The sequence below is a fragment of the Miscanthus floridulus genome, chromosome 10, assembly GCF_019320115.1.
Source record: "Miscanthus floridulus cultivar M001 chromosome 10, ASM1932011v1, whole genome shotgun sequence".
Taxonomy (NCBI): domain Eukaryota; kingdom Viridiplantae; phylum Streptophyta; class Magnoliopsida; order Poales; family Poaceae; genus Miscanthus; species Miscanthus floridulus.
In genome coordinates, this window is record NC_089589.1 from 70,897,029 (window position 1) to 70,916,444 (window position 19,416).

At 58.5% G+C, this 19,416-nt stretch overlaps 3 protein-coding genes across 3 annotated transcripts; 2 read left to right on the forward strand and 1 right to left on the reverse strand.

Moving 5' to 3' along the window:
- The first annotated feature begins 7,916 nt into the window (after positions 1-7,916).
- On the forward strand, positions 7,917-8,267 carry LOC136488827 (uncharacterized). Its single transcript, XM_066485629.1, has one exon. The coding sequence runs from the start codon at positions 7,917-7,919 to the stop codon at positions 8,265-8,267; it is 351 nt and encodes a 116-aa protein (XP_066341726.1).
- Positions 8,268-10,168: 1,901 nt separating this feature from the next.
- Positions 10,169-10,609, forward strand: LOC136488828 (uncharacterized). Its single transcript, XM_066485631.1, has one exon. The coding sequence runs from the start codon at positions 10,169-10,171 to the stop codon at positions 10,607-10,609; it is 441 nt and encodes a 146-aa protein (XP_066341728.1).
- A 3,768-nt stretch (positions 10,610-14,377) lies between these two features.
- LOC136488829 (uncharacterized) lies at positions 14,378-15,435 on the reverse strand. Its single transcript, XM_066485632.1, has 3 exons — positions 15,334-15,435; positions 14,539-15,123; positions 14,378-14,455 (listed from the first exon to the last, which is right to left on the reverse strand). Exons 1-3 carry the CDS (start codon positions 15,433-15,435, stop codon positions 14,378-14,380), a joined length of 765 nt encoding a protein of 254 aa, XP_066341729.1.
- Positions 15,436-19,416: the final 3,981 nt, after the last annotated feature.

Genomic DNA, 19,416 nt, shown 5'->3' on the forward strand with positions numbered 1-19,416 from the left:
TGTCAGGCTGTCGTGGACCCAGCCAGCTGTCGGGTACCATAAGAAGGGATCCCCCAAGCAACAACCGAAAAAGTCGCTTAGACTCCGTCAAAACCAATGCCAAGAAACGAACTACTGGCTAACCCCCGGCCTTGACCGAGACCACCGACTCTCCGCCTCGCTCAAGGCCTCGCACGGGAGGCCTCAAACGGCCTACTGACTCTCCGCCTCGCTCGAGGCCTCGGACGAGAGGCCTCGGACGGGGAACCGATTCACCGACTCGCCCGAGGCCCCATCCGGAAGGCCTCAGACGACTTATCGATCCTCCGCCTCGACCAACCCCTCGGACAAGATGTCACGTCCGATCAACGCGTTCAACCGCTCCCGCGATATCAGCCGAACAATGGCTCGACACAACGGAGTGGTCGACGAGACGCCAGTCACATCGAAGCAATGCTGTCCGAGACAGGACAAAGCAGGGGTTACCGGCCGCTGTACTTAGCGCTGTGCCCACGACTGACACCCATACCGCACTATGCTGCCTAACTCCAACTGCTCCGAGGACAACGCGGCATGGGGAGTTAAGCTTGGGTCCCTGTAGCCTCGGAATCAGTGTACGGGACCAACTGCTTCCTTCGGCCTCGGCAATCCACTTCAGGGTCTTGGCAGCCTTGGGATTCGCGCCCACCGAGCCCCCCACGATGGCTCGGCCTCGGCACCAACTGAGCCTCGGCTCTTCATGCGGTCGACACACAGCGACCGGCGCGTCGCCCGCCAGGCCCTGCGTCAAGCTATCACTGGAGCTCCCACGTCGCACAGGATCGGATGTGATCGGCGCGTTGCTCCAGCATTTCAAGGACAAGACCACTCCATCGACCACACCGCCACAGTAACAGGCTACAGGGCTCGGACATACCGCCTCTGTTCGCACGACGCCATGTAGCTAACACATGTATCACCCCTGTCCCCCCTTCAACTATAAAAGAGAGGGATCGGGGCCGTTTCTAGGGGGGAGACCCGAGCGCACGAGATAGATGAACACGTACAGGGGGGACTGACTCGCACACATTCAGGCATAGACGGGCTCACGCTCTCACGAGATAGATGAACACACGCTCGACACCCTGTAACGCGCACACTTCCCCGCTGCCTGAGACCAACATCTCAAGCAATCCACGCCGCTCCACGTAGAGACCTAGGACTAGCTCCCTCTCTCGCCCTGCTTGTAACCCCCTACTACGAGCATTTCGGTGCAAGGAATACAAGATCGACCTCTCAGACTGGACGTAGGGCGCCCATTGCCTGAACCAGTATAAACCTTGTGTCTCTTTGCATTACCATCCGGGATTAGGGGCACGCAGTACAATTTTACTAGTTGGTTGAGGACCCGCCGGTCCAAGACATCGACAGTTGGCGCACCAGGTAGGGGCATCTGTGTGTCAGCTTCATCATCCTAATGAGTTCCAGATGGCAGACCCCGTACGACCACTACGTCTTGGCACGGTGATCTGGTTTGGGAGCCTAGAGTTCATGTCTCTAGGATGTGAATATGATATGGTACTCCTTACACCCCGAGCCCCACCGACCGACGACAACATCACGCATCAGCATCCCAGGCGCAGACGGTGCCCGGGCGGCCGCTCTCGTCGCGCTCGCCAAGCACGACGCGAGCGGGGCCACCCCGGCACCACGCAAGCTCAGGGCGACGCGCCGCGCTCCACCGGTATCCCATGCCCAGCAGTTGGCACAAGGTCTCTGGTTGGGGACCTGTCTAGCCTGAGCCTAGACAAGGGAAAGACACCGGTGGCGCATGACAACTCCCCATCATCAAGCTCTACCCCGCCACCTCCTGAGGAGTCGACTTCGACAGAGCAAAGCCTGGTGATGGCACCATCCCCGTATCCCTTCGGGTTGAGAAATGCCGCCGCCACCTATGCTTTTGTCTACGCTTCTGCTCACGCAGAGCCCTCAGGACGCCACCAACACTTCACCCTCAACTTCGGCACCACGACTCCGACTCACACCCACGCTGACTCCTCGGAGGAGGACGAGGCGTGGGCCGGAGCAGACTTCTCCGGACTTTGTGACCCTAAAGCCATGCACTGCTTCCTGGCCGCGAGCGACTATTGCTTCGGCTACTCCGACTCTGACGACGAAGGCACTTACGACCCCACTCGCAAGTGCTTCCACGTCGGACTCGGGATGCCGAGCACAGGCGATGAGGACGAGGGGGCAGGCAACCGTTCCCCGCTTCGCCAGGGAGCAGGCGATGCCACACCTCCACGCGTTGTCCCACCGACAGCGCGGAACGAGAACCTTGCCCCCGGACAACTTCGACGCCCAGACCTAGAACAGCTCCGAGAGCTTCAGGCCAAGGTTGAACAAGACCGACTCCTCCTACAGTAGCTTTGAGACACTCTCGAGCAGGAGCAGCAAGGTCGCGGTGATGGTGGAGGAGCCCGGCGGAGGGCCCGCGACGTCCACCACTGCATTAACGATGACGAAGGGGGTGAGCAACCCCCAATCTTCAATCGCGCTAGCCAGAACGTCATGGTTGCGGCGATGCTAGTCCGAACGATGCCCGAACCCTCTACCATGGAGGGGCGATGGGTCCACGGCGAGCTCCAGGATCTCCTCGAGACCTCCACGGTGCAGCAGGCCGAGAGTTCCGCCTCCCGACGGCGCGGAGGCGCCTTGGACCTTCCCACGGCACCGCCTCAGCAAGATAGGGAGGCCTCGGTTTGTCCTGAGCCCGCTCGGGCACCGACAATCAACAGGGTCCCCTTGCTGCACGACCGCCTCGGCAACCGACGCGAGGCGCAGGGCGACCACGAGGTGGTCAGCAGGCGACGACGCCACGATAATGAGGGGCCCACCCGGGGCTACCATCCACACCGAGGTGGCCACTACGATAGTGGGGAAGACCGCAGTCCTTCCTTTGAGCCACCTGGTCCTCGAGTCTTTAGCAGAGCCATCCGCGCTGCTCATTTTCTAGCCCGGTTTCGGCAACCGGCCAACCTCACAAAGTACAGCGGCGAAACCAATCCCGAACTTTGGCTGGCCGATTACCATCTGGCTTGTCAACTAGGTGGCGCGGACGATGACCTACTCATCATCCGCAACCTCTTGTTGTTCCTGTCAGATTCGGTGCGAGCCTGGCTTGAACATCTCCCTCCCTCACAGATCCACGACTGGCGCGACTTGGTAAGGGTCTTCGTCGGGAACTTTCAGGGCACATACGTGCGCCCTGGGAACTCTTGGGACCTCAAAAGTTGTCGCCAGGGCCCAGACGAGTCTCTCCGAGACTTCATCCAGCGCTTCTCTAAGAAATGCACTGAGTTGCCAAGCGTTGGCGACTCGGAAATCGTCTAGGCTTTCCTCTCCAGCACCACCTGCCGAGACCTAGTCCAAGAATTGGGTCGGAATGTGCCAACCTCGGTGGCCGCACTCCTCGACATCGCCACCAACTTTGCCTCGGGCGAAGAGGCCGTTGGGGCCATCTTCCCCGACAACGACACCAAGGGGAAGCGGAGGGACAAGCCCCCCGGGGCCTCGGCTCCCCACCTCCCCAAGAAAAAGAAGAAGGGTCGCCAGGGGAAGCACGAAGTCCTTGAGGCCGGCCTAGTCGCGACCGCAGAACGCAAAAATCCCTGAGGCCCCAGAGGCCCCGGGCTCTTCGACGATATGCTTAAGAAACCCTGCCCTTACCACCAGGGCCTGGTGAAGCATGCCCTCGAAGAATGCACCATGCTCCGGCGTTACTATGCCAAGCTCGGGCTCCCCGACGACGAGGCCAAGAGGAGGGGCACCGGCGACAAGGATGACGATAAGGACGACGGATTCCTTGAGGTGCACAATGCCTTCATGATCTTCGGCGGGACTTCAGCGTGCCTCACGGCACGCCAGCGGAAAAGGGAGCGCCGGGAGGTCTTCTCGGTGAAGGTGGCCGCTCCTCGGTACCTCAACTGGTCTCGAGAGGCAATCACCTTTGACTGGGACGACCATCCTGATTATGTCCTGAACCCCGGGCAGTACCCACTTGTCGTCGACCCCATCATCGGCAACACCTGAAGCGACCCGATTTCTGTGAAGGGAAATCCACAGAGTTGAAGTGTAATACGACCGTTGTAGATCATATTACCCAAATTTCCAGTCGAATATCACTTCCATACAACGATAATATCATAGTACAAATAGTGCGGAATTACATAATTTATTACATCGCCGCATTGGCAGAATCAAAAGTAGCATTCATTCAGAACAACTTGAAGATAAGATCGCCAAACTCGAGCGTAGGCACGAACCCCTCAACCGTCAAACTCCTCAGAGCTATAATCCTCAGCAGAACCTATGTGCCAAAATTTATCAGTACGATTTGTACTGGCTACTCCCACCCTATGAGCATTGCTTTGTGGAATTTGGATGCAAGTTGGATATATTCAAAAGGAACCTATAGGGCTGGGGTTTCCTATGTTTTAGCATATCATGTATATTATAATAGTTGGTCAAGTTTTAACACCATTCTCACACCCATTCCACCCCATTTCCATCTAGAACCAGGTTTCGATCTTGGGATCGATTTACCACCATCTCCACACCATCACCACATCACAACCATACCATCGCTCAGTCGATAGGCCAACTCCCTCTCGGCACTGTCTCAAGGCCCGTAGCCCCTGACTACAACCGACACTCTCTCCCAAGGGAAGAAGAGAAGGACTCATCTCAGTATCTAGTTTAAACGAAACCCAGGAAAGGTCCATAACCGACAAGTCGGCATATGTATCGATCGATCAACCAAACACTCTGTAGAGGTTTTACATACCACAAGATTAGCCATCCTTGGAGCCATGTATCTCCTAGGCTGAATTCTGGTTGCTTTCTAGCCTAGAACGATGCCACCCTACCTCTCAGCCCTGGAACATCCCAAGTCTAGTCTGGGATGGCTGATACTGTGAGTCGTAGACAGAGCGGGGGCCCTCTGGATGTCAAGAGCTGGGTCCACAAGGCCTCCTGAAGTCTCGGAAGGGTGTGGGGGAAACCGCGTGCCCCGTACCTCCTTGCACACGTTCACCTAGCAGTAGTGGCATCGTCTACCAAGTAGTCCGACCATCCCGCACCATATAGGGCGAGTGGGATGTAAAGGATTCCCGATGAGTCTGAGTACTAGTAAGTCCTTAGGGATGACCAAGCCAGAATGTCTTCATCAGGGTTTCCATTTACCGTGCCACCATAGCACCTCTACCCCGGGCTCCACCTCTACGAGGTTCACACCTAAGGCCACCTCCAATTACCATTTACCCGCCACAGGTATTCCATATCCAAGTGCACAGGTAGCACCACATGGCAAGACTTGCCCCAGGCTCGTCGTATACTCCAACTTGGTCGACACAACCCTCACCCTTCACGCACCCAAGTCACACACGCAGCACTCTCCCCATAGTTCAGATAACGCTAGTTTCCACCACGCATCAATGTAGTACAAGCGTAGTAGAAGTAATAAATAATGAAATATAGCAGCAAGCGTGTGACTAGTCTAACAGTAGGGTGAGCAGGGGTAAGGTTGCGTCAAGGTAAAGGCCATCAAGAAAGCATACTACCATGCAAGTCCTATCATAGTGAGATCATAACAACAAAGTAAAGCAATAGCAGTTCTATATTAGCCATGCGTAATAGGTGCTACGAGGTTGGGTGGGATGTGGCACCTTCAGTGCAGTCGTCTCCGTACTCCTTAGGTACTCTCGGTCCTCGTCCGTCTGGTTCTCCTCCGAGTCTACAAATGATCGCATTATAGTCGCGTTAGCGACGTCTATAGAATAGCACAAAGAAGCAATGAAAATTGAAAAGAGCCAAATGCACTCAAATATGGGTTCATTGCGTAGATCTTGATTTCAGATGAATTTTGGTCCTGGTCTTGTATTTTTCTGAGGTCGTATGATTTAGTTATGTATTTCCAAAGATTAAATTAAGGCCGATTAATTCATGGCTGACACGTGTCACACTGTGACTGGTTCACGTGGCATGTAGGGATACAGCTGGTGTGGTGGTCGGAGAGGTCGCCGAAGTGGTCGGAAAGGATGCTGCGGTGGTCGGAGATGTCACCGAGGTGGTCGGTGAGATCACCGTCGTGGTCGGAAGGCTGGCCAAGGTGGTCGGAGAGCTTTGCCGACGTGGTCGGTGAGATCACGGAGGTGGTCGGAGTGGTCACCGAGGTGGTCGGAGTGGTCACTGAGGTGATCACCGTCGTGGTTGGAAGGCTGGCCGAGGTGGTCGGAGAGCTTTGCCGACGTGGTCGGTGAGATCATGGAGGTGGTCGGAGTGGTCACCGAGGTGGTCGGGCGGCCCTAGTTGGCTGGCCGCGGTGAACAGCGGCGTGGGTTCGTCGGCGTGCATGGACAGGGCTGCAGTGGTAGCGAGAGCCTAGTTGGAGGAGCGTGTGAGCTCCACGGTGCTCTTACGACCATGGTAGGCGTGTTGAAAGAGCTCCTGGTGCTCCCAGTGGCTCTGGCCATGGTGGTGGGGCAAAGCGAAGGCGGTGGCACTCCGACGAGGTGCGGTGCGGCAACACGGGGCTCCGGTGGGCTTCATTCTCGGCTAAGGTGAGCGCGGTGTGTCTCCCGTCATGGTGGAGCCAGTTAGGGTGTCAACATTGCCTTTACCGCGACGTAGAAGACGCGGTGGTCTCGCCATGGTTGTGCTCTGGCCATGGTGAGCGCGTGCGTGCGTGCTATGCATTTGCATGGCATAAGCAGAGCGCTCGGCGCTGGTATTCCCGAGCAGAGGGCTCGGCGTTGCCGTCTTTCTTCCCTTTGCTTTGCGTTTCCATTTGGCTCAACAAGAGGGTCGTGGTGGTCCTTCTATGCTACCGGTTGGCTAAGCCGAAGCAAGAGCTCATGCTCCGACGTGGTCCATTCATGGCGTTCGAGAGGCTAGGAGTGGTCGTGCTGGTGTTCCCGAGCTGCTAGGGGTCAGTGAGATCAGGCCTTGGGCTGGTGCGCGTGTGGTGCGTGTGCAGCGTGTCCAGGAGCGGGAATGCTCCGCCTCTGCATTTCCTAGGCGCGGGGATGCGGTGGCGTTCATGGCGAGTACGGCGAGTGGTGAACGACGTGGCTCACCGTAGGGCTCGTGGCGGTTGGATGGTGGTGCAGTGGGTAGGCGAGGCCGTGATGAGGCGATGCAGTGCCGTGCCGAGCAGCTACATCGCCAGCTTGCGTGCGGATGGTGATCGGGCGGTGGTGATGCGTGCGGCGCATCCGACAGCTTGCGTGCGGTAGCGTAGGCGCGGCGCAAGGGGGAACAAGGTCATGCGATTTGCGTGACCCCAGGCCCACGTTTGCTCCGTGGTCGGCTCCCGGTCGTGGAAGAGGTTGGCGTGGGGAGGAAGATGATCCTATTGCTGGGGTGGCTGACGCGTGGGGTCCAGTTTGTCAGCTTGTCCTGATGCGGCGGCGTGCGGTCCGTGACGGCAGACGGGCGGGTCCGGTTTGTCAGCGGCTGCACGCGTGAAAGGGCAGGCGAGGCTTGGCTGGGCTAACTAGGCCGGTCGAGGCAGGCTGGGCTGAACTGTTGCCTCCCTCTTTTCCTTTCTCTTTTATTTCTTTTCTATTTTGTTTGCCTTTCTCTTTCATTTGTTGCCAATTTGGTTAGGATTCGATTTATTTAGTTAAACATCACATAAGGCAAAAGAATCCAAATCACAAGTGGGATTAAGGATGCATGCATGATTTATTTATTTAGGAATTTAATTACACATGTGGCATAAAACCATGCTATGCTTATGATTTTAACCTAGTTGGGTCACATCCAATCCAAAACTAGGGTTGGGGCTTCTACATGTGTCACTCAACATCACATAGGGTTAAAACAAAAATTTTGTAGCTGCGATTTTGGTGTGTGGATTTTTAGGTTGTTACAACACCCGGCTCACTAAGGTATTGATGGACGGAGGCAGCGGCCTTAACATCCTCTACGCCAACACCCTGGAGCTCCTGGAGCTCGACCAGTCACAGCTCCAGGGTGATGGCGCACCTTTCCACGGCATTGTGCCGGGGAAACGCACACGGCCCCTCGGGCGCATCGACCTGCCCATCTGCTTCAGTACTTCCTCCAACTACTGCAAGGAGGTCCTCACCTTCGAGGTGGTTGGGTTTAAGATAACGTACCACGCCATCCTAGGGCGGCCGTGCTACGCCAAGTTCATGGCGGTCCCTAACTACACGTACCTCAAGCTCAAGATGCCGGGCCCCAACGACGTCATCACTGTCGAGTCCACATACGAACACGCATAGGACTGCGACATCGAATGCATCGAGTACGCTGAGGCTATCGTAGAGGCCGAGACCCTCATCGTCAACCTCGACCGACTCGGTAGCAAGGCGCCCGACTCCAAGCATCGCGCTAGGACTTTTGAGCCCACAAAGGCCATCAAGCTCGTCTCGGTCGACCTCACCGGCCCCGTCGATCGGGCGCTGAGGATCAGCGCCACCCTCGACATCATATAGGAAGCTATGCTCATCGACTTTCTCTGCGCGAATGCTGATATGTTCGCGTGGAGTCCCTCGGACATGCCGGGCATACCGAGGGAGGTCGCCGAGCATGCCTTAGACATCCGGGCCGGCTCTAGGCCAGTGAAGCAGCGCCTGCGCCGATTCGATGAGGAAAAGCGCAGGGCCATTGGTGAGGAGGTGCAGAAGCTTTTGGCGGCTGGATTCATCAAAGAAGTATCCCATCCGGAGTGGTTAGCTAATCCTGTATTAGTTAAGAAGAAAAATGGGAAGTGGAGAATGTGTGTAGACTACAAAGGTCTAAACAAAGCATGTCCAAAAGTCCCTTTCCCATTACCTCGAATCGACCAAATCATTGACTCCACTGCGGGATGTGAAACCCTATCCTTGATGCATATTCCGGTTACCATCAGATCAAGATGAAAGAGTCCGACTAGCTCGCGACTTCTTTCATCACACCATTTGGCATGTACTGCTATGTGACTATGCCGTTCGGCCTCAGAAACACTAGGGCCACATACCAGCGGTGCATGACCCACGTCTTTGGCGAGCACATCGGGCGAACCATCGAGGCCTACGTGGATGACATCGTGGTCAAGTCCAGGCAGGCCAGTGATCTCGTCAGCAACTTGGAAATAGCCTTCAGATGCCTCAGGGAAAAGGGGATCAAGCTCAACCCCGAGAAGTGTGTCTTCGGGGTCCCCCGAGGCATGCTCTTAGGATTCATATTCTCGGAACGCAGCATCGAAGCCAACCCAGAGAAGGTCTCGGCCGTGACCAACATGGGACCAATCCGAGACCTCAAGGGAGTACAGAGGGTCATGGGATGCCTTGCGGCCCTAAGCCGCTTCATCTCACGCCTTGGCGAAAAAGGCTTGCCCCTGTACCGCCTCTTGATGAAATCGGAATGTTTTTCTTGGACCTCCAAGGCCGAGGAAGCCCTCACCAAACTCAAGGCATTGCTCACCAATCCTCCCATCCTGGTACCGCCGGCCAAGGGCGAGGCCCTCTTATTCTATGTCACCGCAATGACCCAAGTGGTCAGCGCGGCCGTAGTGGTCGAGAGGCAGGAAGAGGGGCATGCTCTACTCATCCAATGACATGTTTACTTCATTAGTGAAGTGCTCTCCGAGACCAAAACACGCTACCCCCCATATCCAAAAACTGATCTACGCCGTGGTCCTGGCTCGACGCAAGCTGCGTCACTACTTCGAGTTCCACCAGGTGACCATGGTATCGTCTTTCCCCCTGGGAGAGATAATCCATAATCGGGAGGCTTCAGGTAGGATAGCCAAGTGGGCCATCGAACTCATGGGGGAGGCTCTGTCCTTTGCGCCTCAGAAAGCAATTAAATCTCAGGTCTTGGCCAATTTCGTGGCAGAGTGGACCGACACCCAACTGCCACCTGCCTAAGTCCAAGCGGAATGCTGGACCATGTACTTCGACGGGTCCCTGATGAAGACCGAGGTGGGCGCGGGTCTACTCTTCATCTCACCCCTCGGAGTACACATGCGCTACATGATTCGGCTACACTTTGCCGCCTCCAACAACGCAGCCGAGTACGAAGCCCTCGTCAATGGCTTGTAGATCGCCATCAAACTTGGAGTACGGCGTCTCTAGGTACGGGGCGATTCGCAGCTCGTTGTCGATCAAGTGATGAATAGTCGAACTGCCATGACCCCAAAATGGAGGCGTACTACAAGCTGGTACGTCGCCTTGAAGACAAGTTCGACGGTCTCGAACTCAACCACATCGCGCGCAAATTCAACAAGGCCGCGGATGAACTGGCAAAGATGGCGTCGGCGCAGGCCCCATTCCCCCCGAACGTCTTCGCCAAAGACCTCCACAAACCTTCCATCGATTGCGCCTCGGTGGTGGAAGAGGGCCCAGCGGTCGAGCCCCCCGCAGGGCTCGGGGCCCCCTCTATCGCCGAGACTCTCTCGGACGAGCCCAAGGTCATGGAAGTCAACACGGAGCCTCCCGAGGCCAACCAGGGCATGGACTGGCGAGTCCCATTCCTTGATTGCCTCGTCCAAGGAGAGCTTCCCGCTGACAGGACCGAAGCCCGATGGCTTGCTCGTCGAGCCAAGACCTACGTTCTCAATGACGGCGAATTATACAGGTGAAGCCCATCTGGCGTCCTCCAACGATGCATCACTACCGAGGCAGGTCGAGCCCTACTTTGGGACTTGCATGCGGGAGCCTACGGGCACCATGTGGCACCTTGGACGCTCGTCGGAAACACCTTCTGCCAAGGGTTCTACTGGCCAACAGCGTTTGCCGACGCCATCAAGCTCGTACGCTCCTACGAGGGATGCCAGTACTACGCGCGGCAGATGCATCTCCCGGCTCAAGCCCTCCAAACCATCCCTATTACATGGCCATTCACCGTGTGGGGGCTCGACACGGTTGGGCCTCTGCAGACGGCCCCCGGGGGCTACACCCATCTGCTTGTAGCAATCGATAAGTTCTCCAAGTGGATCGAGGCTCGTCCGATCAATCGAATCAAGTCTGAGCAAGCGGTGTTGTTTTTCACCGATATCATCCACAGGTTTGGGGTTCCGAACACCATCATCACCGATAATGGGACACAATTCACCGGCCAAAAATTCCTAACGTTCTGCGACGACCACCACATCCATGTGGCCTGGTCGGCCATAGGACACCCTAGGACAAACGGCCAAGTAGAGCGTGCCAACGGCATGATCCTACAAGGCCTTAAGCCAAGAATATACAACCGGTTGAAGAAATTTGGCAAGAAATGGCTTGCCGAACTCCCATCGGTCATCTGGAGCCTGAGGAACACCCCAAGCCGAGCCACAAGGGTTCACACCATTCTTCCTGGTCTACGGAGTCGAGGCCATCCTCCCCACTGACTTGGAATACGGTTCCCTGAGGCTACAGGCCTACAACGAGCAAAGTAACCGCACCGCCCACGAAGACACCCTCGACCAACTGGAGGAAGCCCGAGACATTGCGCTGCTACATTCGGCCAAGTACCAGCAAGCCCTACGACGCTATCAAGCCCGACGCATTCGAAGCCGAGACCTAAAAGTGGGCGACCTGGTGCTGAGGCTAAGGCTAGAGCAACAAGGGCCGCCACAAGCTGACCCCACCATGGGAAGGACCATACATCATCGCCTAAGTGCTGAAGCCCAGGAACCTACAAGCTAGCCAACGAGAAGGGCGAAATCCTCACCAACGCTTGGAACTATAGAACTAGCTACGTCGCTTTTACCCTTAAATTTCCAAGCATTGTATACATTATTTCTCGAAATACAATTAAGAAGCGTTCTTTAGCTGTCCTAATTTTTCGAGAAACCCCCTGGGGCCCATCAAGGGCCTCAGCGATACGATAACTTCATTAGGGAGACTCGGCTCCGCCTCTGCAGAGGTGCCCACTATGGGGCTCGAACGAGACACGACTCTGCCTCTGCAGAACCGAGCCTCCCTCGGGGGCTAGAAGGAGGGACTCCCCCCTAAGTCCCACGCACCACTTTTTAATCGTTTTTTGAAAAAATTTCCACGCCAAACCCTCTAGCACGCTCTGACAAATCAATTGTAAAGAACCTAAGGACCGAAAGTTTGTCTCAGGGCCAAAAGGCCGGACGAGTCGCGAGACGGCCTACGCCTCCGGGCTACGGCACTCCCTCACCACCTTTTTGCCCTAGGGACAACTTAGGCTCCGAGGAAGTTTTTTGCGAATGATATGTTCAGAAACAAGACAGAGGGCAGAGGCTCGGAAATACAATAAAGAAAAACGATTAAGAAACGTAGACGCATAAGTATTTCAAAAAGGCCTCGATAGACCACCAGCGTTATGATACGGTAACGAAATCCCTAATTTATGTACATGGCCTTTTGGGCCCAGGTCAGGGCTCAGGGTCTCCAGCATCGGCGGACGGTGGGGGAGGAACCACCTCCTCTTCAAATAGCTTGGCCAGCGCTCGTGCCGGGGCCCTCAGCTGCCTCCATCAGCTTCGCGACCTCCTCGTCGGCCTCCTCGTCGTCCTCTGGCAAGACATAGCCGTCACTGACGGCCTCGAGGTCGACGCCGGCAGTAGTGCGAGGAGATGATGGCCAGGGCACGCTTGACGCCCGCATGCAGCGCCCCCCGAAGTCGCTCACGCACTTGGCCGCTCAACGCGACCAAGCGGCTCTTAAGGGAGCTGCCCGACTGGGCCCCCTCAACCTCCAGGGCCTCGCACACGGTATGGGCGGCACTCTTCAGCGCGTCGTGCTCCCTGATCTCGGCCTCAAGCACCGCCTGCACTGCGATAGAGGCCTCGGCTGCCCGGGTGACCTCCTTCTCCAACTCTATGCCAAAACAAACGGAATGGGGTTGAGCGCAAAGGAAAACAAGCCAAATAGGGGCGGAGGCCTACGGGACTCACCCTCGGCTTTCTCCTCCCAGCGCTGGGCCTCGACCCGAGAGGCCTCGGCTTTCTCCTTCCAGCGCTGGGCCTCGACCCGAAGAGGCCTCGGCTTTCTCCTTCCAGCCCTGGACCTCGACCCAAGAAGCCTCGGCCGCCCTGGAAGCCTCTTTCTCCTAGCTCTGCATCACACCAGGGAGTTAGGAGTCGAACACAAGAGAAACAAATAAAACAAGGGGAACAGGACTCACCCTCGACCTTTCCCTTCCAGACCACAGCCTCGGTCGAGAGGTCTCGGCTACCTTGAGGGCCTCTGCCAGGGCGCCTTTCGCCAGCAGGTGCGCACCCTGCTCCTACCCCTAGCTGCCCAGCGAGGGCCTTGGCAGAGGCCGTCGCTTCTTCAGCCCGAGACCAAAAGGCAGTCCCGATCGCCTGGCCACCCGGGTCAGCTCCTCCTCCAGCTCCTTGACCCACGCCGCCAAAGGGGCGACCTGCTCCTGAGCCATGGCCGCCTCGGCCTTCATATCGGCACAGCAGAGGCAGAGGTCCTCCACCTCCATGCTCCATGCCGACAGAAGCTCGTTGGCGTCAGCGAGCAAGCCCTTCTGCCACTGGAGCTGGTCCCAGACGTCCCTCTCCCATCGGAGGAACAATGACTTCCCGAGGGACCGGGTCTCGAGCTCCTAGATAGGCAAAACAGGGGTCATTCACTACGAGAAAACTCGGAAAAAGACGACACCACATGAGAAAAGAAGGCGCGAACCTGGGCGACCCCGGGCAGATCGTCGGCCACGACGGACAGCGCTGTCCGCAGTGACCGCTCCGCCTAGCTGGCGGTATTGCTCGAAGGTGTCCCAGCGCCCCCCCTCGGCCGCGTCCTCGAGGGCGAACAGAGGCTCCCCCTCAGGGTCGTCCCGGCTCTGCCACAGGACACGCGGGTGATCCCACCCCGTGGGCTCGGTCAGTACCCGCACGAGGGCCGAGCTTCCCTCGCCCGAGGTCGGAGCCGGCTGCTCCATAGTGCCGGCCGCCTCGGCATCGACCACCTCCTTCGCCGGGAAGTATCGTCGGAGGAGATCGAATGGACCTCCACTTCCCGGGCGCTCTCCTGCAACGGCGGCGGGCCTTGGACCGGCGGCGGTATTGAGGCTTGCCCCGCCTCCACCTCCACTTCCTAGGCCACCGGCTTCGCCGCGCTCACGCCGGCTCCCGCCACCCTGGCCTCGGTGGTCTCGGGGGCTCCAGTCCCTGCCACCCGGCCTCGGCGGTCCTAGGCGCTCTGGCCTCCGTCGCCTCAGCCTCGGAAGTCCGGAGGGCCTCTGTCTTGCCCTCGGTGGCCTTGGCAACTAAGGGCGCCTTGGCCCCATCTGACTCGCGGGCCTCGGTCTCATGAGGTGTAGGCGTCTCCTCCCCCGCTCGCTCCGTGGCCGCCCCGGTAACCTCCCCCTGGGTGACCAGCTCCTTCGGGTCGGCCCTCGCCAATGCCCTGCCGCGATGTGCGGCGGCCTACGCCTCCACCACCTAATGAGCGGTGGAGCCCGTGCTCAGCTTGAGCGACTTAAGTGGCGCCAGGGCAGGCACCTCCGCCTTATGCTTCGGCTGAAGGCAAAACACCCACTTGGTCAGCATATGACCATAAAGCAAGCGGGAAACGATGCGAACTCCGCTGAAAAAACACTCACCTCGAGCGGGCGTGCAACCGCTTCAGTACTGCGACCCACCTCTGCAAACAGTGGTGGTGGCGGCGGTGGCACGGCCTCCGTATCCGCTAGTGCCAGCCGACCCTCACCGGACTTCGGCACCCCCTCGGTCCTTTGCGGGGGCAGTTGTGTCACCCCCGCCGCCACCTGCTCCACCTCTGTTGTCGAGCCCACCGGGCTGACGGTGCATTTTCCCAACGCCCGTGCCTTGGGCGTGTCAGCCTCGGCCCCGGGGCTGGCGATTGCCGGCCCTGAGGCGTCCTCTCCTCCTCCTCCTGGGAGCGCCGGGCTGCTCGCCGACACCCCGAGCGCCATCTCCCCGATGTTAGGGAGATGGTCCAGGGGACCCCGCCCCCTCTCACTCTCGTCATCTCCATCCGAAGCGTCCGTCGACAGTGACGGCGACGGAGACGACTCCACTGGGAGACCGTCATGCCTCTGCTGCCGGCGGCGCTTCTCCAGTCCCTCACGCGCGAGGATCTTCCTCGTACGCTTTGCCTCCTTGGCATCCTTCTGCCTCTTCTGTGCCTCGGCGTGCGCCCGGTTCACCGCCCGCCGCGCTGTGTCCTCGGGAATGGGTGGCGGGGAGGCTCACACATCCCTCATCCCCTGTGGGAACGGTGAACATGGGTAAGGGAATAGGAAACGGTGAGGAACAGGGAGGCCTCGTGGGCTGCAGCGGCGCGTGACTTACCAAGGAGAGGTACCCCCACGATGGGCACATCATGATGGGGGTCAGGCCACCGCTCCTCAGCTTCGCCTCCACGTCTCCCTCACCCGACGAAGAATCTCCTCGTCGGAGAGGGCGGAGGCGGACATCCGGATGCCCTCAATCGGCTCATCCTGTCTCATCTCAAACAGGCGCTGCCGCCGAGCCATCAGCGGCAGCACCCTCCAGTGGTGGAAGGCAGCCACGACCACAGCCGCCGTTAGGCAGCGGCTCCGCAGCCTCTCCAGCCCCTCTAGGAGCGGCTACAGCTTGGGCTGATCCTCCTTCGGGATGCCATACCTCTACTTCTCTAGACAGCTCTCCACGATTCGCCTAGTGTAGGGGGGAAGTCCACCGTCGTTGTTGCGGAGATAGAACCAGCTGGTTGTACCAGCGGTGATTGGTTGACACGAGCTGGGCTGAGATGTAAAGGTGCTGATGGTCCTGGCATACTTGGAGAGTGCAGCCGCCGGCCCTCACCACCTTCCTTGTGCCCGTCGTGCCCGTCGGCTTGGTGGTATGCCCCACCCGGAAGAGGTGGAGCCACAGCTCCCAGTGGGGAGCAATCCCCAGATACCCCTCGCAGACGGCAACAAAGATGGCCGCCTGCGCGATGGAGTTGGGGTTGAAGTTGTGGAGCTCCACGCCATAGTAGTGAGGGAGCGCCCGCTTGAACCGGTCCACCGACAGGCCGAGGCCACGCTCATGAAAGGATACGAAGCTCACAATGTAGCCGTCGCGTGGCCTCGGCTCTGGCTTGCCCGACGGAGCAATCCACTCCGCCCTATTGGGGTCGGTAACCGGACGAAGAAGACCATCGTCGATGAGCGACTGGAGCGTCTCCACGGATACGTCAGACTAACCCCAAGGGTCCTGCCTCAATGACAACAGCGCCGGCCATGAGTGCGATGGAGGAATACGACTACGGCCGTATGCCTCCCTTGCTCCCTCTCTCTGCCTCGCCCTTCTCCCTTCTTCTCCCCGGTGCTCTCTGTTCTAGCAACGGTTCAAGGGCAGCAAAGGCTGAATGCAGGCAAGGTAAGGAGGGGAGGGGCGAGGCTCATTGCGTATTTATGCATGAAGGAGGCGAAACGGGCGGGCGATGAAATCGGGAAAGTTTCCCTCAGATCCGGCACAGTTAATCCAGATCCGATTTTACCACCCACGTACCCACCTTTTCCTCATTAAATCGCCATGAACAGTTATGTTCCATCCACTGACATAGCGTCGCGTCTGACCCCTGCAGCGGCAGGCACTGTTCCGCCTCCCGAGAAAGTCACCTCAAAAGGCAGCGCCTGCCGTTGTCAAGCCGATGGGGGAGAAATATCCCCCACCTGATTCCTTTAAGACGAAGGAACTGGGCCCGAGCCCTGTTACGGTCTAGGGGTTCGAAGGTTGGGCCCCCGAGGGTTTCAACAGCCGCCCCAGGGCAACAGAGTCAGGGACGGCTATGGGCGAGCCCATACGATGCTGAGGCCCAAGCAAGCGAAACGCTTGGGATGCCCTAAGTCGTGTCCGAGACCGGCAGGGAGGTCTCCGAATGGGATCCCACCTTGTAGGGAGGCATCGAGCCACTAGGGCCCATCGAACGCCCCGGCACCACTAGAGAAGCCTCTTGGTACTCTTGGAGTGCGTCTCTGGACCGCTAGCCGACCCCTATCTAATGGGGCACGGGCCTCCACTCGGACTCACCCGATAACAGCTCACCGGAGGTGTCACTGCTCGCGCCCACCGAGGGTAGCATGGCATCCTCCACCCCTCCTTCTGAACAAAAAGGATGCGTGAGGGCCACACAAAAAGCCAGGGGAACCCTCTGACGGCCCTCTTGCTCCGCGCAGACTCTAGGGGGCTCTTCCTGCAACCTTGCCGAGACCAAGCGACCTAGGCTCGCATGCGGGGGCTCGGCAAAACAACCCCTCCTTTCGAACGAAAAGGATGCGCGAGGGTCGCACAAAAAGCCAGGGGAACCCCTAATGGCCCTCCCACTCCGTGCGGAAGCTAGGGGGCTCTCCCTGCAACCTTGCCGAGACCCAGCGACCCAGGCTCGCACGCGAGGGCTCAGCAAAACAACCCCTCCTTCCGAACGAAAAGGATGCGCGAGGGTCGCACAAAAAGCCAGGGGAACCCCTGACCGCCCTCCTGCTCTGTGCGGAGGCTAGGGGCTCTCCCTGCAACCTTGTCGAGACCCAGCGACCCAGGCTTGCACTCGAGGGGGTTCGGCAAACAACCCCTCCGTCCAAACGAAAAGGATGCACGAGGGTCACACAAAAAGCCAGGGGAACCCCTGACCTGCCCTCTCGCTCCGTGTGGAGGCTCAGGGGCTCTTCCTGCACCTAGGACTGAAGACAAGCGACCCAAGATCGCACTCGAAGACTCGAAAAAACGTGATAAAGGGCATCGAGCCCGTTACGGTCCAGGGGTTCGAAGGCTGGGCCCCCGAGGGTTTCGACAGCCGCCCTAGTGCAGCAGAGTCAGGGACAACTATGGGCGAGCCCGCGCATGGCCAATGCCCGAGCAAACGATCGCTCAGGACGCCCTAAGTCAGTGTCCGAGACCGGTAGGGAGGTCTCCGAATGGAATCCCACCAGTAGGGAGGCATCGAGCCACCAGGGGCCCATCGAACGGCCCCGGCACCCACTAGAGAAGCCCTCTGGTACTTTTGGAGTGTGTCTCTAGACCGCTAGGCGACCCCTATCGAATGGGGCACGGGCCTCCACTCGGACTTACCCGATAACTGCTCACCGGAGATATCACTGCTCGCGCCCACCGAGGGTAGCATGGCACCCTCCACCCCTCCTTTCGAATGAAAAGGATGCATGAGGGCCGCACAAAAAGCCAGGGGAACCTCTGACGGCCCTCTCGCTCCGTGCAGAGGCTAGGGGACTCTTCCTGCAACCTTGTCGAGGCTCAGCGACCAGAACTCACACTCATGGGCTCGGCAAAGGCCATAAAACCCCTCTCACGATGTAAGAAAAGCCCCTAGAGGAATAAATCCACTCCTCCAAGGCCTCGGGGGCTACACCCGGCGAGTGCGCTCGTGCGCACCCACTGAGGCCTCAAGTACGAAACACCATCCCGCCAGGAGCTGCTGTGAGCCGAGTCTCGTCAAAACCTCAAGGAGAGCGCTCACACTTTCCCTGAGGCTCGGGGGCTACTGTCGGGTACCATAAGAAGGGGTCCCCCAAGCAACAACCAAAAAAGTTGCTTAGACTCCGTCAAAACCAATGCCAAGAGACGAACTACTGGCTAACCCCCGGCCTTGACCAAGACCACCGACTCTCCGCCTCGCTCAAGGCCTCGCACGGAAGGCCTCGAACGGCCTACCGAATCTCCGCCTCGCTCGAGGCCTCGCGACGAGAGGCCTCGGATGGGGAACCGATTCTCCGACTCTCCCGAGGCCCCGCCCGGAAGGCCTCGGACTGAGTTATTCGATTCTTCGCCTCACTCAAGGCTGGCTCGGCAAACAACCCCGTCGTCCTCCGCCTCGACCAACTCTCGAACAAGATGTCAAGTCCGACCAGCGTGTTCAACCGCTCCCGCTGATATCAGCCGAACGACGGCTCGACAACTGGAGTGGCCGATGACGACGCCAGTCGCATCGAAGCCATGCCGTCTGAGATAGGACAGAGCAGGGGTTACCGGCCGCTGTGCTTAGCACTGTGCCCACGACTGACACCCATACCGCACTATGCTGCCTAACTCCAACTGCTCCGAGGACAACACAGGCATGGGGAGTTAAGCTCGGGTCCCTGTTAGCCTCGGAATCAGTGTAGGGACCAACTGCTCCCTCCAGCCTCGGCAAACCACTTCAGGGTCTCGGTAGCCTTGGGATTCGCGCCCACCGAGCCCCCCATGATGGCTCGGCCTTGGCACCAACTAAGCCTCGGCTCTTCACGCGGTCGACACACAGCGACCGGCACGTCGCCCGCCAGGCCCTGCGTCAAGCTATCACTGAAGCTCCCACGTCGCACAGGATCGGATTGTGATCGGCGCGTTGCTCCAGCATTTCAAGGACAGGACCACTCCATCGACCACACCGCCACAGTAACAGGCTACAGGCTCGAACATGCCGCCCCTGTTCGCACGACGCTGCGTAGCTAACACATGTATCACCCCTGTCCCCCTTCAACTATAAAAGAGAGGGATCGGGG